The following is a 20,439-nucleotide window of genomic DNA, read 5'->3' as shown; positions in this document are numbered from 1 at the left end:
GCCAGGCTCAGGCTCTGGACTGTCTTCTCTTAGCATGTGGGCAGCTGCCCTGCAGGGTCCCAAGCGTTACTCATGTAGAACCAGCCACGCAGCGGTGAACACTGCATGTTGGGCCCTGGGCCTGCTAGTGCCTGCCCCCGCCCACAAACCCCTGACTCCCTCTGGCCACTCCTGCCCTGGGCTGGTCTCCAAGCACCTGTTCCTAGGCCTAGGTGCCAAGTGGTCCCTCTCCCTACTTCCCTTTCCACTGCCTTCGGTGTCTCCTTCCCTGACTTGTGGACCCTGAACACTTAGACTGAACCAGCTGAAGGGGGCATCTGCTGACAGCCTGGAGGGGAACAAGTCTGTGACCCACTTGGATGTGCGGGACAACCAGCTGGCAGAGCTGGACCTGAGCACCCTGGGCAGCTTGGAGCAGCTGCACTGCGAGCGGAACCGTCTTCAGGAGCTGACGCTGAGCGGCTTCTCCCTGCGGGCCCTCTACGCCAGCCACAACCGTACGTCTGCTCTGCCCTCCCCCCGCAGGCACAGACCTGCTGCTGGGCACTGCCGGCTGGGGGCCGTGGGCCAGGCAGGCGGGGAAGGCGTGGTGGCTCAGACCCTGGGTGCTTGGAGCTCCTTGCACGGCTCTAGCTGGTGTGAGCTCCTGCAGTTCCTGTAATGTCACACGCGGTGGCTGCCTCGTGGGGCATAAAGCTGGGTCCTGTCACAGCATCTAGCCTCATGAGGGACAGTTTGTGGCATCTCCCCACAGCTGCCTTGGGTCCATGCAGGCATGCTTCTCAGTGGGAGGCCTGCCCCCAGCTCACCCCCAAGTGCTGCCGCTGTAGGAACAGGAGCCCCCAGGTGCACATTGGCAATACCCAAGGAGGGGCATGGCATGGCATGGCCTGGCTTTGCCCCCAGGCCTGCTCCCCTCAGCACCGCTCTCATGGTTGCCTGTTTCATTGATCAGGTCTGACCACAGTCAGTGTTTACCCGGTGCCAGGCCAGCTGACCTGCCTCGAGCTCTCCCGGTAAGTAGCTGCCGCCGTCGGGCACAGCACTGAATCCTGGGCTGCTGGGAGAACTTGGGGGGGGGGGGGGGATTGTTGCCAGGGCTGTGCCTGGGGCAGCTCCTGTGGAGTGGATGCTGTTGATTCCAGGGTTGCTGCTGCTCTGTGCCCGAAGGGAGCTTGCGTCTATGAAGCCAGTAGCTCGGGTCTCCTCCCCCTCCCCCAAGATGTGCTTTCAGCAAGGCAGCATCTGCCCCTGCACTGCACCCTTTTACTGTGCACACGCTGATGCCCACAGCATCTCCCTCTGGGCCCAGGGCTTGGCATGTCCCTGGTGCTTCCTTTTGATGGCAGGAGGCCTGTATGCCTCGAGCCAAGCTCTGCCGTGGCCTTTAGGAGCACCTGCATGGGGGAGTCCCACCCTCTACATCAGTATGGTGGAACCTGGCCCTGCTCCCCTCTCTGCACAAGTGCGGCTCTCCTCCGTGGAGTTGAGTCCATCTTAAGTAGTAATGGGACAATAGGGATGCTTTCTGTATAGGCCTCAGCACCCCCGGGAGGTGTTGTACCAGGGTAACTGCACTGGCTTGGTTCCTGCCTTGTCACATGCCAGCATAGCTTCCCTTGTGGACGGCCTGCTTGTCCTGGGCGTGTCTCTGGGTCCTGGTGGGGAAGGCCATGCACTTACTGGTAGAAAAGGCCTGTGACCACATCTGTGTCACCTGCTGTATTAGGCAGCGTCTCATTAGGGTATCTGATTTGTAGCACACAAGAGTCAGGCGAGGCTCAGTCCCCTTCGCAGCCAGACAGCCTCAGCAGAGAACGGAGAGGCTTCCTGAGAGGTCAGAGCTCATCTATGTGCTTATCACCGTGGCAGTGGCGCGCCGCACCTGTGTGGGTTTATGGCCTGCTGCACTCCGCAGACTTTGCCCTTGCAGCGCAGTGGGGGCCACGCATGTTCTTCCTTCATGCAGACTCCTGCTTCCCTCAGGGTGGATTTATCCAAGGCAGAAGGGAGGATGAGCCAGGCCAGGATTAGCAGCGGGAAGTTAACAGGACTGAGGCTTGCAGGCCTCAACCACAGCTCCATAGCAGCAGGGTGCTGACCAAGTACCACAGATGTGGAGCAGAGCCTGGTGTTGTTTAGGGCTGGCAGAGAGGGGGCAAGCACATGTCCCAAGGAGGCGGCTAGCAGCACGGGGTTTGCCCTGTGCCAGCGCTCCAGCAGTGTGCTGCAGGCAGAGGTGTGCCCATAGCATGGCAGGTGTTACTGCTGCTCCCATCTGGTTAGCTCAGGTGGCCAGAGCCTCCTGTGCCAGCTAGTGACCAGCAGGTGTACCAGGGTGCCCGGCAGTGTGTACTGCCTGTGGAAGCTGACGGCTGTGCTGCTGCCCTCTTCCCTGCTGATGTTCCCCTTCCCGGCCAGCCTGGTCCACTGATTAGCCTGAGCAAGCGTCAGCAGTGTGTCCTGCTCTGGTCACCCTTTCTGGTGTGGGGGGAGGAGTGAGGCACAAGTGACCTTCTGAGACTGCAGCAAGCTATCCAGGAAATGCAGCTCCTCCTCTGATCAGCACTGGGAGACAGGCGTCAAAGGAGAAGTAACACTTCCCCGACCGGCTGCCTTCTCGGTCACTAGCTCAAAGGTGCCTGCGTCAGGAGACCCTGTTCTGGTGCTGTTGGCTGGGCCACGGGGTAGGCAGCTCAGCACAGGTCCTGCAGAGAGCCACCCATCTCGCTAGTGCTGATCTGTTCCCCAGCTGCCAGGCTCAGCAGAGACGACAGACCGAATGGCCCCTGGTCTGACCTGCCCCTTCCCTCCCACGTGGGGCCACATAGAGGTTGCTGCTGGTGCTGTAGGTGAAACCAAAGGCTTGTCATCAGGACATCACCACTTCTACACCCTACACTAAGTGGCTCAACCTAAGTGACCGCTGCCTCCTGGGCTGGTCCGGCTGCCCGTAGGCTCATGTTGGGGCCCCACCTCACTGAAGCGCTGCAGTAAAATGCCCACGTGGGCAGACCCTGAGCCAGGAGAGCTCCAGGTCGTGCCACCCCCTGCCACTCGCATGTTCTCCTATCTCCTACCAGGAACCAGTTGCAGTGTGTCCCTGACTGGGCCTGTGAAGCAAAGAAACTGGAGGTGTTGGACCTGAGCTTCAATCTCCTCACAGAGCTGCCGTCGAGGTAAGAGGAACCCCCATCCCTGCCTAAAGCTGGGACCCCTCCAGGGCATGAGCTGGGAGGGAACTCCCAGCCCCGTGCTTTCAGTACCAAGCTGCTTTCTTGCATGATGGCTGCTGGTCAGACTCTTTGTAGCTCTTGGGGCCAGCAGGGAGGCAGAGTCCTCTCCCTTTCAGCATGACAGGAGCCAGAGAGTTTACCCCGTGACTTCAGCCTCTGCACCAGCAGTTCATGGTAGAGCAGGAGCGTTACTGCTGTGCTATCTTAGTGCTTGGGGTACCAGTCGTGTGCTGGGGCCGCAGTGTGCTAGGGCCTTTGCAAACACAGAGCAAAAGTCTCTGCCCAAAAGAGCTTTCGGTCTGCATCTAAGAGGAAAAGCAGGTGGTCGTGGGCAGTGAGGCACTGTGTCAGCATGGCAGGCAGTGGTCCTAGCATGCTGGCTGCTCAACTTGTCTAGGTTCTTGTATGCATCACAGCAAAGGAGAGTTTTGGAGGGCTGATAACAAGGCAACTTGGCCTTGTATTTGTCTGTGTGGGCCGCACATGTCATAGCCAGGGACAGGGCAGTGTAGCAAACGGGCACAGCGGTGAGTGCCAGGACAGGATCTGGATGGATGAGCCAGGCTGTGTGTTGGTGCCTGGTGCCGAAGGAACTGGCAGGAGTGAGAGGCAGGAGCATCTCCAGCCCTTGAGCAGCAGAGCTCAAGGGCTGGAAAAACCCTTCTCCCCCCGTCCCCACCTTGCAAGGCTGCTCCACTGGCTGAGTATCCCCAACACTGTTTTTCAGGTCTAGTGGCTCTGTCTTCAAGACCTTAGATCTGTGATTCCTAACTGGGGTGCCACGAGGCCCTCTCATGGGGCCACAGAGTGCCATGCAGTGTTGGCACTCGGGCATGCAAACAGGAGTCGGGGAAAAACGTAGGATTTGCAGATATGAATCCAGAGCATTAAAAACATTCTGCCCTGTTGTGCTTATGCCGAGTTCTTTGCAGTAGAAAAATCACTGTAGTGTTAGAAAATGAGGGCTGGAAGGGGCCTCCTAGGAGTCATCTAGTCCAGCCCCAACTAGATCATCCCAAGCAAGGCTTTGCCTAGCCAGGTCTTAAACACCTCCAAGGATGGAGACGCCACCACCTCTCTGGGTAACCTGTTCCAGGGCTTTACTACTCCTCAAGTGAGAGAGTTTTTCCTAATATCTAATCTCAACTTCCCTTGATGCAACTTGAGCCCATTGGTCCTTGTTCTGTCATCTGCCACCACTGAGTACAGCCCAGCTCCATCCTCTTTGGACCATTCTTCCCCCACCCGCTTTCAGGTAGCTGACAGCTGCTATTCGATTCCCGTCAGTCTTCTCTTCTTCAGACTAAACAAGCCCAGTTCCCTCAGCCTCTCTTCACCAGTCCTGTCCCCCAGCTCCCCAACCGTTTTTGTTGCCCTCCGCTGGACTCTCTCCAATGTGTCCACATCCTTTCTGTAGTGGGGGCCCACAGCTGGACACAGGACTCCAGATGTGGCCTCTCCAGTGCTGAAGAGGGGAAGAATAACTTTGCTCGATCTACCGGCAATGTTCCTACCGATGCTGTTAGCCTTCTTGGTACCAAGGGCACACCGCTGGCTTCTGTTCAGCTTCTTGTCCACTGTGACCCCCAGGTCCTTTTCTGCAGAGCTGCTGCCCAGCCCATCACCCCCAGCCTGTACTTGTGCATGGGCTTGTTCCTTCCTAAGTGCAGGACTTTGCACTTGTCTTTGTTGAACCTCAGGAGATTTATTTTAGTCCAGTCCTCCAAATGTGTCAAGATGACTCTGAATCCTAGCTCTACCCTCCATTTTAGATAATCTGCAGATTTGCTGAGGGTGCACTCCATCCCATCTTCCAGACCTCTGATGAAGATATTGAACAAAACCAGCCACAGGACCAACCCCTGGGGCACTCCACTTGATACCGGCTTGATTACTGGCTGCCAAATAGGCACTGAGCCATTGATCGCTCCTGTCCGAGCCCAACATTTCAGCCAGTTTGTATCCACCTGACAATCTGCTCATCCATCCTATACTTCCTTAGCTTTCCTATGAGATTGTCGTGGGAGATTGTATCAAAAGCCTTGCTAAAGTCAAAGTATATCACATCCACTGCTGTCCTTACATCCACTGATTATTTTTCCATAGTCAAGAAATGAGTGAAAACTATGAGATGGTCTTGAACACAACAGGGGGTGCCTTGAGTCTAAAGAGATTGAGGACCACTGCCTTTGATCTTTTTTTGCCTTTTGTGCTACATTGGAGAGCTCCCCTCCATCAGATATCTCTTCTATATGTAGATTGTCAGGCCCCTGAAAGAAGGCTTCAAGTGAAAAATAATCCTGGTTAAAAGGGAGATGGAAGAGCAAAGAGAGAAATTATTAATGATGATGCAGAAAAAGGCAGTCAGAAGCAGTCAATAAAGCTTGTGTTCTGTATTTGGAAGAAGCAGGATACTGTATTATACCCTAGTAAGGACTTCTATGTCAGCTGGCAAAGTTAAGTATTTTTAAATAAACAGGACTGAAGAACTTGCTCCAAAAGTTATAAAAGAATTGCTTGAGGAGTCTCCTGAGCCTCTAACACCGATTTTTCTGACCATATTTAGGAAAATGAGGGAGGTTCAAAAAAAATGGCGACAAGAGAATATGGTGCCAGTGTTTAGAAAAAGTGTGTAGGGTGTGATTTGGCATACTCTGGGATGGCTAGCCTGGTGTCATTCCTGGGCAGCACATGATCAGGCTGATATGAGACACAGGCAATAAAAATGAACTAAGGCAACAAGGCAGGGCAGTCATGGTGTTGCAGAGAAATGTTCTTGTCAAACAAGTTTAACGGCACGGTTCGGTGAAGTTACAAAGTTTGGTTGTTAAAGGTAATCAGTGTAATAGACTTGTGACCTGCATGACATTCTGATTTAAAAAAAAAAAAAAAAAAAGCTGTAGAAAATTGATATGGCCCATCTTAAATGATTAAACACTAGCCATGTGCTAGGTCTTGGGAAGTCATTGTAGGTGCGCATTGTCATCTATTGGTGATGTCCCACAGAGATCTGTTCTTAGTCCAGTGGTTCTTAAATCACTATCCATAGTCTGGAAGAAAATACGAGTCAGTGCTTGTAAAATTGACCAAAAAGAATTGGTTGAGTGGTAAGTTGTTGTTGTGATGTGTGAATGAGACGGGCCCGCTGGGCTGTTCTGTACAGTGGGTGCATTCGACCAGGGTGTTTTCAACAGAGCTAAATGCAAAGTCATGCATTAGTGAGAGACAATGTAGGTCCCACGTTGGAAATAGGAGACTGTCCTGGAGGCAGGGCTCATTAGGGCTGGTGTCTCACTGCCTAGCTGTAACTACTGCTTGGGTGCGGAGGGAAGAGGGTGAACACGTAGGTGTGTATGCAGCGAGCAGTGAGTGGAGGGAGGGCGTGTGGTGTCAACACACTACAGTGTTGGCAAGACCAGTCCTGTCTCTACACCCTGCTCTGTTTCCGCATTTCAGAAGGACGTTGATGAAGCAGAGCAGGTCAGAAAAGAGCCACCGGCATGACTCAGGATCTGGACCGACCTGCCTTAGGGCAGGAAGCTAAAGCAGCTACACTTAGCTTACTGAGGAGGTAGAGCATGGGGCTGAATGCTGTCTCAGCGCCCCCAGCTGTGAGCAGCCTGCTCTGGATCCCCAGCCATAGGCTGAGCAAGCTCCAAGGGCGGATGCTGACATGGACACGTTGCTGTAGGAGTGAGGGGCAGCGTTCACACTGGGGCTGTTAGCTGGCAGAATAAGGGACCACGGGACATGGCTCTCCAGCATTGGCAGTCCTGTGCCGAGCACAGAGGTCTCTCTGCGGGACCCTTTGCTCGGACAAAAGCAGCGGGCTTGCAAACGTGGGGCACGGTCCCCTGGCCAATACCATGCAGGATCACGGCAGCCACTCCTGACCTGAGCCCCGGCTGCCTGTGTGGTGCTGTGGATGCCCCGAATATGCAGCCTGGACCAGGCTCACGTGGCAGCGGAGAACCCATCCGTTAAAGTTCTGCTCCTTGCAGGCAGGGGCAAGGGGAACAGTAAGGATGTGTCCAGGCATAGCGGACGCAGCCCGATCTTCCTCAAGCACTGCTGCAAAAGGCCCTAGCACCCATGAGAGGGTTCTCTGGCTGGGGCCTTCCTTCTCGTGGAAGCTGGGGAGCAAGGTTCCCCTCCTTACCCCCCAGAGTAGGTGCTGGGCCAGGAGCAGGGAGGATGATGAGGGCATCTCCTCAGCTGCCCTTCAGAGCTGCAGGCAGAGCCCTGTGGCCTGGCCTCTTTCACATGCTGCCATCAGCAGCTGATGGGCCCCCTGAGACCAGCAATGAAGTTAGCACCTCACTGACAAGGGCAGGGCCGTCCTGTGCCACCTGCAGCCTTCACGGCTTGAGAGGTCTCTCAGCAAGCCTGATGAGGCCAGAGAAGGCCATGACAGCCTGGACACTAGTGCTGGGTGCGGGTGAGCCCCTAGTCTGCATGTCAGCGCTCCAGAATGGTCTCTGGTGCCCAGCAAATGTGGCTAGGGGATACAAGGCAGCCCCTTTCCGATCCTTCCAGCCCCGCCATCCGCCCTGGAGCGTGTTCGCAGCACCTGCCTGCGGCCATGCCAATGCATGGGCACTGATCCCCAGCTGCAGCGGCCTAGGGAGCAGCGCTGGGGCCCGTGTGTCTGCAGACACGTCCCTTAGTCCAGGTGGCTCGGCAGGCCATTGCCCTGGTGTGTCCTAAGCATCCCGGGGCCAGACTGGTGTGGGGCAGCTTGCTCACTCCGCTTTCTTCCTTCCAGGCTCCTGAGCAGCCTGAGCCTGAGGAAGCTGATGGCCGGGCACAACCAGCTGCAGAGCCTGCCACCGCTGCTGGAACATGTTCCCCTGGAGGTGCTGGACCTCCAGCACAACCTGCTGACCAGGCTCCCTGACAGGCTCTTCTCCAAGGCACTGAAGTGAGTGGGGGCAGCAGGCACTGTGGGGGGCAGGTGGAGGGCCGATGTCCTGTGGCTGTCTCTCCTTTGGAGTATCATGGGCTGGGACTGTTTGCATGACTGCCTCAGCCAGGTACTGGGAGCTTTATTGCTGGTTATACAAGAGATAATAGAGTGGGTTTGCTTTACACGACAATGATCCAGGAGTTCTGGCGACCACCAGGCTGGGGCCTGAGGGAGCCCGCTGGCTCCCACACCCTAGCATGGAAGGTGGCCCTGTCTGACTCGCCTGCCCATGCAGGAGCGGCCTGGAGTTGCTGCTGATCCCCTCCGAGTCTTGCCCAGGGAAGAGTCCTGTCTTCAAGGCCAGGTCCAAGGGAGGAGACAGGCTCTCTGGTGCCACAGCATTGTCTCCTCGAGGAGCCCTGTGCCAGAGGGGGTGGTTGCAGTGGAAATGAGGCAGCTGCCTGTGCAGGTGTGAGCTGTGGCCTTCTCGGGCCTCAGACCCCAGGCAGGGCTCAGCTGTGCAGTGCTGCCCTGCCCGCCCATTGCTGTCTCCACCTGGGCTCAGCAGAACCCAGCTGTTGCCGCCTCCACACGGGGATGCTCCTCTCCCTGCAGAGCACCGTGCTCTTGTAACGGGCAGGTCAGTGGCAGAGCCCTGCAGTCTGGAGCCGGCGGGAGCTGCCCTCCAGCTTGCTGTGGCCCCGTCCTTGTGTGTGGGGTCACTGTGGCTGTTGTCTCCAGGGGGGTTTGGATAGGCTCTAATGTGTCTGACCCTGCTGCCATTAGTCTCAGGTACCTGAACGTGTCGGCCAACAGCCTGGAGTCCCTGCCCTCGGCCAGCACGGGCGAGGAGAGCCTGAGCCTGCTGCAGCTGCTGTACCTGACTAACAACTGCCTCACAGATCAGTGCATCCCTGTCCTGGTGGGGCACCCGAACCTGCGGATCCTGCATCTGGCCTACAACCAACTGCACACCTTCCCTGCCAGGTCTGTGCACATGGTGGGATGGGGGCAGTGCTTGGCTGCCAGGGCTGGAGGGGGGCCAGGCTGGGCTCTCATGAGCAGGGGCCCTCACTCTGGCATGGTGATAAGCATCTCCCTCCACTCCAGCTCCATTTGGGACCCTGAGGACAGTGCAGCTACTGTGGTTCTGTAGCCCCAGTGCCTGCGATGGGCACATGTGCAGGGGTGGCCGGGGAGAGTTGTGCTGGTGCCTTCAGCGCAGCAGACACGGGCCTGTGCTCTGTAACCCCATCTGGCTGATTCGCTGGATTCACCTGGCCTCTCGTGACCATCAGGCTTCTGTGCAGAGCAGCTTAGTGCTCGCTCCCAGCCTGACCTGCTTGATGAGCAGGGGATAGCAGGCTGCTGTGGCCTCTCAGTTCGTGGCTGGTTTCCCAGGCCTGGGTTCATTCTGGTCCATCTTCCCTGAGCCTCTCCTGCTTGTCTGCAGTGTGTGGATCCGTTGGCACCAGAACGGGCTGTAGGTTTGCTGTTAAGCCCTGACCACTGCTGTACACAGGGCGGAGCACCCCTGCCTGCCCTGCTGGATAGTTCCCCTGGGACCTGTCCTCCTTGAATTAAATAATGCATTACTGTTTAACCAGTGTCACCTAGTGCAAAGCATTGCAGAAACCAGTGATGTCAGTGCAGTTGTCCTGCCAGCCAGACTTGGAGTCTTGGCAAGAATAACATCAAGTTTAACTGGCAGACCCATTCCCATAGAGCCATGTTGATTGTCACTAATTACGGAGCCAGCACGTAACCCCTGGCTGCCTGTGTTCCACACCAGCCTTGCCAGGAAACTCCTAGTGTTGATGCCAGCTGCACCATCTGCTGCCTCCTCGTCTCCTTGCTCACCCTTACCACATGTACTGGTGCAACGCTGGCTTTTTGATGCTGTCTGGGACTCTCCTCATGCCCCAGGGTTTGCCAGGCATTTGCACCCCAAACTCAGCCCCTGACCCATTCCCTTGGACACAGCCTGGGCTCAGGGGACTTCCCTGTTTGCCTCATGCCTAGAGGGGGCAGGAGCGACGGGATCAGTGCATGCCCCATACTCCAGGCAGTTCCTGTTCTCTCTGGGCATACTGCTGGTCTCCCGGCCATAGGTGAGGAGTGTAGCTAGAAGACAGCTTGGCCTCTCCTGCTACTGCAGCCCTGCTTCTCCAGCAATGAGCCCTGCATCCCCTGCCCATGCATGCTGGAGGGGCTGCAGTCAGGCTTGCTGGAGCTGCTGTGTCTGGTTCCCTTCAGCAAACTGAGCAAGCTGGAGCAGCTGGAAGAGCTGAACCTGAGTGGCAACAAACTAAAGACGATTCCTACAACGATTGCAAACTGCAAGCGTCTGCACACACTCCTCGCCCACTCAAACGAGATCAGCATTTTCCCAGAGATCCTGCAGCTGCCCCTCATTCAGGTACCTCCCCTCACCCCCAGCCCTGCCAGGTGAGGGGCAGGAGGCTGCTGGCTGTTTCCAGGTCTGTACACTCAGGCGTCTCATTCTGCCTTTCGCAGCGTGGCTCTGAGGTGATCAGCAGCAGGATGCGGCACTGGGCTGACCATGCAGGTCGGCTGCACTGGGTCTGGGAATGGGCAATGGGGCCCCAAGGGCAGGGCTTTGGAGGCATGCAGGGAAGGGCTGACAGGGCCCTGTGGTCCCCCGCTGACCCTCCTGCCCCCCCCTGTTCACAGTTTGTGGACTTGAGCTGTAACGAGCTGACAGAGATCCTGATCCCAGAGGTGCTGCCGGCTGCCTTGCAGGAGCTGGACCTGACTGGGAACACAAACCTGGTGCTGGAGCACAAGACCTTGGACATCTTCAGGTGAGCGGTGGGCGTGGAGGCTGCCCCAAGCCTGCTCGGGCTGGTGCAGAAGCGATGCAGCAGGGCACTGCCTGGGCCCCTCGCACTGTGTCCCAGCCCCTCCGCTCACAGCTGGCCAGGCTGCCCATGTCCCCTCCAGGCGCAGGCTCTGGCTCCGCTCTAGCCAGCCAAGCAGAGGAGCTGTTGCCTGCACCTGGCAAGTGCCTCACTGCCTCAGGTCAAGGCCTCCCTGCAAAGGCCTCATCCTTCACCTCCCTCCCTTGGCTCCATATCACCCTGGGGTGCTCTGTTGCAGGGCCAGGCTGGGGTGGGGTGGCCACTAGCCTTGCAGTTGCACACTGGGCAATTGGCCGTGGGAGCAGCATGATAACCGGGCTCCTCTCCACAGCCACATCGCCACCCTGAAGATCGACACCAAGCCCGGGCTCACAGCTGATGCTGCGCTCACCTCCCCCTTCTGGAGCCACGGGCTGGCTGAGATGGCCGGGCAACGGAACAAGTGAGCAGAGCCACAGCCCCCAGGGCATGGCAGTGCTGGCTGTACCCCACAGTCACAGCCAGCTGCCCTGGGACCCCCGCTTCCTTGGACTCCCTAGCACCCGTACCAGTCCTGGCAATAGGCTTCTCTGGCCCAGCTGCCCTGCCCTGCCCTACCCTACCCTACCCTGAGGGAGTTGCCCCCACCCAGTATGGGGGAGGGAGGGAGGCAGCCCCGGTAGCTGCAAGCTAGTGTGGAACTCTGGAGGTGGGTTCATGTCCCTAATCTGCCACAGAGACCTCGAGTGAGTCCCTTAGCTTCTCCAGGGAGCAGCTCCTGCCTGGGCTGGGTAATGGCCCAGCTGCACAGAGCAACATGAGGGGCATGGTGAGGTGCTGGGCTATGATGGGGCGGGGGCCTTGGATAATGGCCGGTGGCACGGCCCCTCCCCTGCAGGCTGTGTGTGGCGTCCCTAGCGCTGGGGAGCTTTGCCGAAGGCACAGAGGCCGTATATGGCATGTTCGATGGCGACCGCAATGAGGAGCTACCGCGCCTGCTGCAGTGCACCATGGCAGACGTGCTGCTGGAGGAGCTGCAGCAGTCCAACACGGACACGGTCTTCATGACCAGCACCTTCCTGGTCTCCCACAGGTGGGTGCAGGCATGGGTGCAGCCGCTGCAGGCTTCCTGGGTGCAGGTTCACCCAGACCTGCTGCTGGGCAGCAAATGAGGTCCTTCCAGGCCATGTCCCCTGGAGTGAGAACAGTGTGCCTGGCCAGTGTGTCGCCCTGGGGCCTGGCTCCTCCTGCGTTCCTGCCCTGCTCCCCCACACCACTCCTTGCCTGGGCTCCAGACAGACTGGGCAGAGGTGATCAGCAGCAGATATCCAAGCTCTTGTGCTGCTGCTCTCCCTCCTGTCCTGCTCCGAGACCTGCTCTTCGGCCACTGAAGTAGACTCTGCATGGAGCATGGCTTGTGCACGCTGCCACCTCAACGCCGTGGCCTGCCTGCCCAGCTGTGCACACTGTCACCCCAATTCTGCAGCCTGCCCACTGTGCCATTGAGTGGAGCCCTCCCCTGCCACCTGGCTTGGCAGATGCCCCTGGTGCCCTGGCTGTTGCAGCCTGGCAGCAGGGAGGCTTCAGGCCCAGCCCCAAAGCAGCCTGATGCTCAGGGGGAGCCTTGCACCCCAGGGGTGCATATGCATCTCAGCCACTCTGTACAGCCAGTGCTGGGGAGTATCCTGTTGGGAAGAGGATGGGCTTGGCACACAGCCCTGCAGGGCACTGGATCCCAGGGTAGGGCCATGTGCGTGTGGGGTGAGCTGGCAGCCCATGCTGCTCTCTCCAGACTGCGTGTCCCTGCACAGGAAGCTGGGGATGGCCGGCCAGAAGCTGGGCTCCTCCGCCGTCCTGTGCTATATCCGGCACGACACCGCCGAACCAGGCAGCAGCTTCACACTAACACTGGCCAACGTGGGGACGTGCCAGGCCGTCCTGTGCCGTGGTGGGAAGCCACTACTACTCTCCAAAGTCTTCAGCCTGGAGCAATGCCCCGAGGAGACCCGGAGGGTGCAGGAGCAGAAAGCCATCATCACTGAGGTGGGTCCCACCCCACTGCACCCCTCTGCGGTAGCAGTACTGTGCCTGGTGGTCCTGCTGCACAGCATCCACCCAGCTGCGGCCTGGGGACTGTGGTCACGTGCTCTGGGGACAGTCAGCCAGCAGTGGCCTGGGAGCTGATCTCGCAAGTCGCAGCTACACCTGTAGGCATGTGGCTCACTCCCCACTTGGCCTGGGTGTGAAAGCATAACCAATAGCTCCTCCCCACCCAGAGCCAGTTGCACAACCTTCCTGCACGGCTGCAGGCATGGCCCATGTGTACATGCATGTGTGCATGCCTGCCTACGCTTCACGCAAGCTCTGCTGTCTCTTGTCCCCAGGACAACAAGGTGAATGGTGTGACCTGCTGCACCCGCCTGCTGGGCTGCACCTACCTGCACCCCTGGATCCTGCCCTGGCCTCACGTGTTCTCTGTGCCACTGAGCGTGCAGGACGAGCTGCTGCTGCTGGGGAACAGGGCGCTCTGGGAGCATCTCTCCCCCACGGAGGCTGTGGGCGCTGTGCGCCACCTGCATGACCCACTGGCTGCTGCCAAGAAGCTCTGCACTTTAGCCCAAAGCTACGGCTGCCAGGACAATGTGGGCGCAGTTGTGGTGTGCTTGAACATCGGTGAGGACAACTGCACCTGTGAGGGGCAGGGTCTTGCTCTGCCAGGCCCGGGCGGCTTCCTGCCCCTGGCCAAGCCAGCCACACCCTCCTCCAGCAGTGGCATCGCCTCCGAGTTCAGCAGCGAGCTGTCAGCCTCTGAGGTCAGCAGTGAGGTGGGCTCCACAGCCTCCGATGAACACAGCACAGCTGGCCTGGACGCCAGCCTCCTGCCTCGGCCCGAACGGCACTGCAGCCTGCACCCTCCGCCTCCACCCCCACCCAGCATTTTCCAGCGCCAGCCGTCCTGTGCCACCTTCTCCAGCAACCAGTCTGACAACGGGCTAGACAGTGATGATGAGCAGCCGGTGGAGGGCGTCATGACTAACCAGGCCCCCCCCCTGCCACAGGCCGAGGACAGGGGCCCTGAGGATGATGCCAGCGGCCTCGTTCTCCATATCTGGAGGCAAAACAGTGCCGGCAGCAGCCTCCTGCCTGCCGTGGCCCGGGAGAGGGGGGGCGAGCTGCAGAAGTCACCCTCCACGTGCTGCCTCTATGGGAAGAAGCTGTCCAATGGCTCCATCGTGCCCCTGGAGGAGAGCCTCAACCTCATTGAGGTTGCTATGGAGGCGCCCAAGAAGAAGACGGGCTATTTTGCTGCCCCCACCCAATTGGAGCCTGAGGACCAGCTGGCGGTGCCACCGCATCTGGAAGAGGAGGTGAAGGAGCAGATGAAGCAGCACCGGGAGAGCGGGGCAGAGCCGGCAGCCAGCGAGAAGGCTGTGGCTGCCCCAGCACCCCCAGAGGAGTTCGACACGGCTCTGTGACCCTGCAGGGTGGCTCACATCTGTCCCAGCAGCACTGGAGCCAGGGTCTGTAGGGAGAGTACGGGCATCAGCTCCCTCCCTGCTGGAGCCAACAGCAGGCCTGGAGCTGTGCTCCCCGGGCTACCTGCTCCAATGGTGGAGTCCCAGCCACTGCAAGAGCCCATGGTCCTCAGCCAGCTGGTGTGGGCAAGGCTGGTGGCTCTGTGCACTGGTGCCCCTTCTGTTAGTCTTGTCCCTCTCAGGCTCGTCAGCTCTCCCAGGTGACGGGCAGGCAAATGGGGTGAGGGGGCCACAGCGGTGCTTGCGGAGCCCCGCAAAGCGCACCTGCCCCAGCTGGCAGGAGGGGTCTGTCCCAGCGGAGCTCGGCAAGGCCTGGCTGGGGGCCGACTCCCACACACATTGCAAGCACTTTCATGGACTGCACTCGAGCCAGCCTGCTCCCACCTGCCCAGCACTTTACTCCTAGGGCAGGGGGAGGGGCGCCGCAGTATGCGGGATCGCCCGCGGGTATTGTTTGGCACTGCGGGACAGGGCCTCCGTGCCCCGGGCAGGCACAGCCATGGGCACTAGGGCGCCTTGATAGGGGGTCAGCCAGGGCAGGGAGGGAACGGGGGAGCTCCTTCCCCTTGGGATGGGTGTGGGTGGGGAAACGGTGCAGCTCTTGGGCCCAGGAGAGGTTGGGGAGGGGTTTGGCTATCTCCAGGAGAGGCACAACTGTGGGCAGCACACGGGGCTGGGGGTATGAGGACGGGGCACTGAGCACTCCAGCAGGAGGAACCCCTTGTGGGCCCAGAGCCTGCGCTTTCCCACGTGGGGGCCTTGACCAGGAGGCACCAAGGCTGAGGGCATCGCCTCCATCCCTGGCAGCAGCGAGGTCAGGGCTGCCCATGGCCTGGAGGGAGCTGCAAGATGCAAGCGTCTGCTGACTCCAGCTCCAGGTCCAGCACATGTCCATGCTGGGAAATCACTAGCGGCAAATGCAGGTGGCTCTGGGCTAGGGGATGCTGACCTGCCGCATGGCATCTCCTAGCGCTGCTCCTGCAGCCGAACCAGAAACAGCTGCCAGGCTGCACCCCGGGTGGATCTGCCCCTGCCTCAGCACCTGCGGTCAGTGCTCTGGGCTGGGGGAGCTCTGAGGGGCAAGACAGCCCTGGAGCCTCATCACACCCCTCCTGGGCAGTAGGGCCCCCAGAATTTATGTTTTGGAGAAAGTCTGAGAAACTTTTCCAAAGCATTTCTAGAGGTTTGGGGTGAGGTTTCCATGTCAAACCCAGGTCCAGTCTGAGCTGGGATACTCTAGGGAGCATGAGCATGGTTTGTCTGTCAGAGCAGGGTGGTGGAGGAGGAGGTTGTTCACAGTAAAAATCGCTCTAGCCCAGTCTTCCCTGGGAAACACGGTCCTTCTGCCGTGCATGTGGGCAGGTGCGACAACTACCACCGGGTCCAGCCAGGACTTTACTGTGTGGTTGCTGCCACGCGTTAGCAAATGTTGTGGAAAACAAGAGGAAAGAAATGTTCCTAGCATGGATTTGGCTCTGAGCTTCATGGTTTCTTGTAACGTTTCATTTAACCTTGGAAATTGGAAGGAAAACTTGCTATTTGGATTTAGAGAATGAGACGAGTGCCTGAATGGGGCAGGGCAAAACACCATGGGAAGGGCAGAGAGTTCCTGTCTCATTTATCTAGGAGTCCTCAGCAAAAATGGGGAAGATCAAAAAGTTCATTGTAAAACTCCAGGCCCTTTCCAGCCCCTCCTGACAGTAGCAGAGGTGGCTGTGCCTGATGTAAGGGCTGTGGTGGGTCCTTGCCTCCCCTGAGCAGCCAGCAGTCGCCAGGCCCTAGCATAGGGCAACTTGACCTACACAGTCCTGGATTTAGGTGCTGGTGGGACGAGCTGCCCCTCTGCCCACGTAAGAATGGAGCAGGCTCTGGGCACTTGCCCATGCGGGATGTCTGGGGTCTATGCTGGGCCTTAGTCTGGGGTGAAAGATCCTGCATGTGCCTGACCACAAATTAGTCTGAGCCAGGAACGCCGCAGGGAGCAGAGGCAGTGCCCGAGCAGCTCCGCTCAGGAGCAGGCAGACCCAGGGCAGCAGCTCCCAGTGCTGGGCTGGCGCTCGGGGCCAGGCCCGCGGTGCAGTGATTCCCACCTGGGGCTGTCCCTGCTGTCCTGGCACAGTGCAGTGGTGGCTGCCAGACACCCCCAGCCAGGGCAGCAGCCCCAGGTTCACCCAATGGAGCAGTGGCAATACAGGCAGCTGCCCTGGTCCAGAGCTGGCCAGCTGCACCTCTGCCCCCCCCTTCCTGGTACCCTGCTACAAACAGCCCGGTTCTGCGCGGCATTGCCTGGGCTGCTCCTGTCCTGCCCTGCAGGGCAGCAGGTTCTTGGTCTTACCCCCTGGCTGCTTCCTCTCAGCTCCCTAGCCCTGGGCCGGGCCAGCTGTGAGGAAGTCGTCTCCTTCCCCCACCCACCTGGACTGGCTTTGGGCCACTGCATGGGCTGTGCACTGAGGTGAGAGGAGACATAGGGCAGAGGAGGGGGCATGGGCACTGCCTCCCCTGCTGCCAGCGAGCTGGTCAGGGCCAAGGCTGGCTGTGCTGGTGTGCTGGAAGGAGCAGGCCGTCCCTGGGAAAAGACGCCCATGCGGCCGTGGGCTGCTGGTGCCGATCGGCCCCCTTGGGACATGCACTTCCACGGCGGTGGGTCCCGTGAAGGCGCTGCCTTCCCTGCTGCCCTGCGCCACCCTGCAGGGCACAGCAGAAGGCACCGGCAAGAGCGAGCCAAGCCAACAGTATTGGGGGGCAGCCCCTGGCGCCCCCTGACACTCCTGAGCCGGGAGGGGGCATCCTCCTTCCTGGAAGTGAGGAACTTCAGGAACCCCCTGCCCGGGAAGCAGCTGCCGCAGGCCTCTGCCCGGCCCCATCGAGGTGGGGTGCAGGGGGGGAGCTCTGCTTGTCCTGGACACGGCTTCTGCGTCACTTGCCAAAGGGCCGCCGGGGGCAGCGGCTCACGCCGTGGGCTCTGCGCAGGCCTTCGTGGCCCTGTTGCAGGCTGAAGCCTCATCCTGTGTTTTTGATATTTTTTAAATGTGTTCCCTTTTCTACCGTGTCACGTGAGCCAGAGCATGGTAAAGACCCACTGCAGCAGCTCGTGTTCGTGCAATAGCCTCTCCCCTGCCGTCAATGTGGGAGACGATGTTCCCACACTCGCTCTCGCATGCTGCTCTCCTGATGCCCTGTCCGTCGTGTGAAGCTGCCCGTCGTGATGAACGCACCTTCACCCCAGCTGGTGCCTGCTGCTGTGCAGAGGCAGACGCCCTGGCTGCTGGGGTCAAACACTACTGCGTTGCCCCTTTACTAAGATGTACAGAACCGTTCAGGCAGGAAGAATATTTTTGATCAACTTTTCAGCTGACTTAGCAATAAAGATTTTTACTTTCATCTAAGAGCACAGGCTGCGCGTGTCACTGCGCTGGGCGACGCAGTCAGCTCCCAGGATGTGGCCGGCTGCACCCACGCTCACCCCATTGGTAGCCCGTCTCTTGGAGGTGGGCCCAGGGAGGAGGGCTTGGCCATGCCACATGAGGTCTGGGCACAGCCTTGCCTCTGGCTGCGGTGGGGCAGCTCCCTGGGACCCAGGCAGAGGGGAGCGAGTTGCCAAGACCCACGTGCTGCATGGCTGCCAGGGATGGGTGTAAAGGAGGGCGGGTCTTGCCCCCAAAGCCCAGGGCAGATGGGTAGCAGGGAGACCACTGCAGCCAAACCAGAGGTGGGGTGCTTTGTGCCCACAGCTGCCCTCAGCATGAGGCAGTGGCTGCTCAGGGCTGTGGGGAGTCTGGTGCCCAGCCCTGGCTCTGCTGTTTCGGGCCCCTCTCCTCCACTTGAACCTTCAGCAGGGGTAGCTTCACCCTTGACGCTGTCAACACCGCACCTGATGAACCATTAGCCTCATGCCCAGCACAGGCCTGGCCGGCCCCTGGGTGGGGAGCACTGCCCACTCCCCTCCTCCCCACCAGTCAGTGCCCAGGGAGGGGCTCCCTCACCCACCCTCACCAGGCTGGCTGGCGCGCTCAGCACGAGGCTGCTGGCACTGCTGCCAACTCCTTCATTCAATGCCCTGGCTGCACAGGAACAATGGCTGGCCCCATGCCTGCAAGACGCAGCAGCTACAGCTTTGCCCCATCTGCAACCAGCAGCTGCTGCAGCACAACTACCGTCCCAGAAGGCCCAGCTCCCTGCATGCCTGGGGTCAGGACACGGCTTGGGCACTGCCAGGCCCCAGCTCCCTCTTGCTTTGCCCTGGTGAGGGGAAGGGGCGATGGAGCCAGCGCTGGCAGGCAGCAGGGAGGAGGCTGCAGACTGGCACTGAATTCCAGCTCCCTTTATTTAAGGTTAAGCGAGGGGCACAGTCCCAGCCCCAAGCAGAGCTGAGTCCCAGGCTAGGGCTGGACCCCCCGGCTGGGACAGGGCTGCCGGGGAGGGGAGGAGCAAGCTGTCTGCAAGGCAGGGGTCTGCCAGGCTGCCACGCTGATGGGCAGAGGGTCCAGGGTCAGTCTCACAGGAGAGGGGAGCTGGTGAGGCACATGTTTGAACAGCAGCACCGGGTTGCTGTGGCCTGGCAGGGAGCCCCTGTCCTCGTGGCTGCAGCGCAGCTGCTCTAGAGCTCGTAGGCATGTGCTGGCTTCTCCTGCAGCCGGCGGACAGTGCGGAAGCCCCGCACGGCCAGGCCGGCACTCAGTGCGAACACCAGGGCCGCCACGCAGCCAAAGAGTCCGGCAGCGATGTCTGCCCCGTGCAGGCTGCAGCTGAACCCCTGGTAGCCCTTGCTCTGGTAGAGCTGCTCCCGCTCCTTGCACAGCGGGGAGGCGTAGACGGCCTGCAGCTGGTGGAAATAGAAGTACAGGGCGGGCAGAAGGCCCAGCGCCAGCAGCACGTCCAGCACGCACTCCAGCAGCAGCCAGGCAGGGCAGCGCCAGGGCAGCCGCAGGGCCCCCAGCAGCACCAGGAGGAGGGTGAGGGCCATCAGGGCCCCCCCCACCGCCATCGAGGCCCTGGCAATGGGCAGCTTCATGCGGTGAAACTGAGCGTCGAGCTCCCGGGCACGCACCCCATCCGGCCCGCTGAAGCCACTGAAGGCACCTCCGTACTGGTAGTAGTAGATGCTCCCCAGGTCTGGGATGCCAGTGTAGCCGCCCGCGGAGCCGTAGGACACGGAGCTGCAGACCAGGATCAGCAGGCCCAGCAGTGCCTCCATCATCTGGCAGCAGGCTGCACGGGGGGAGGGTGTTAGCACCCGGGGGCTGTTCCCTCCTCCAGCCTGGCCACCGCGGTCCGTCCCGCGCTTGCCTGTGAAGGCGCTTGAAGCCTGGGGGAGCTCGGCCCAGGTCGGAGCCCGTCCGGGGGAGCCCCGGGGCAGCGCTGTCCTAGGCTGCAGGGAGGTGTTCTTGCACTCGCTGAGGGCATTGGTCCCAGCCCAGGAAAGGGGATTGAGCTCCGCAGGGCTGACCCCTGACCTTGCCCAAGCCCCAACCTCCCAGCAAGGCAGCTCGGGACCAGGGGACACAAAGTGCAGCCCGCCCCCCCAGCGCTGCGCCCAGCAGCTGCTGGACGCATGCAGGGCCCTGGAGCGGTGGTGGTCAGGCCCTGCGCCCAGTACCCAGCGGCCTGGCACAGGCACAGGCCCTGCAGTCCCAAGGAGCTGCGAGCCCCGCTCCCGAAGCCGGGAAGGATCTGCAGCCGCAGCTCGGGTCAAAGCTCCGTGCTCCTGGGGCCAGGCCCTGCGTGGGCCCTGCCAGCCCGCCCCGGCCCCGCTCGGGTCAAAGCTCCGTGCTCCTGGGGCCAGGCCCTGCGTGGGCCCGGCCAGCCCGCCCCGGCCCCGGCCCCGGCCCTTCCCGGGGAGCCCGAGCACTGGGCGGGCCGGGAGCAAGCTCGGCCCCGCCGTCGGGAACCAGAGCAAAGCC

General features: G+C 60.2%; 2 protein-coding genes across 2 annotated transcripts in view; one reads left to right on the top strand and one right to left on the bottom strand.

Moving 5' to 3' along the window:
- Window positions 1–17,925, top strand: part of PHLPP2 (PH domain and leucine rich repeat protein phosphatase 2) — a 38,120-nt gene extending 20,195 nt beyond the window's left edge. Inside the window, exons 8-18 of the mRNA XM_025192251.1 lie at window positions 295–497; window positions 956–1,016; window positions 3,084–3,179; window positions 8,002–8,157; window positions 8,929–9,129; window positions 10,399–10,561; window positions 10,837–10,967; window positions 11,356–11,466; window positions 11,902–12,096; window positions 12,815–13,046; window positions 13,388–17,925. Of these exons, the coding sequence (XP_025048036.1) occupies window positions 295–497; window positions 956–1,016; window positions 3,084–3,179; window positions 8,002–8,157; window positions 8,929–9,129; window positions 10,399–10,561; window positions 10,837–10,967; window positions 11,356–11,466; window positions 11,902–12,096; window positions 12,815–13,046; window positions 13,388–14,479 (2,641 nt within the window). The 3' untranslated portion in view covers window positions 14,480–17,925. The remainder of the gene's footprint in view (window positions 1–294; window positions 498–955; window positions 1,017–3,083; window positions 3,180–8,001; window positions 8,158–8,928; window positions 9,130–10,398; window positions 10,562–10,836; window positions 10,968–11,355; window positions 11,467–11,901; window positions 12,097–12,814; window positions 13,047–13,387) is intronic.
- Window positions 17,926–18,071: 146 nt separating this feature from the next.
- Window positions 18,072–20,439, bottom strand: part of MARVELD3 (MARVEL domain containing 3) — a 7,168-nt gene continuing 4,800 nt past the window's right edge. Inside the window, exon 2 of the mRNA XM_025192232.1 lies at window positions 18,072–20,209. Within this exon, the coding sequence (XP_025048017.1) occupies window positions 19,137–20,209 (1,073 nt within the window). The 3' untranslated portion in view covers window positions 18,072–19,136. The remainder of the gene's footprint in view (window positions 20,210–20,439) is intronic.

The sequence above is a fragment of the Alligator sinensis genome, unplaced genomic scaffold (assembly GCF_000455745.1).
Source record: "Alligator sinensis unplaced genomic scaffold, ASM45574v1 scaffold1060_1, whole genome shotgun sequence".
Lineage (NCBI taxonomy): Eukaryota > Metazoa > Chordata > Crocodylia > Alligatoridae > Alligator > Alligator sinensis.
The sequence above is the reverse complement of the archived record's forward strand: the minus strand, read 5'-3'. Positions and strand labels throughout refer to the sequence as shown.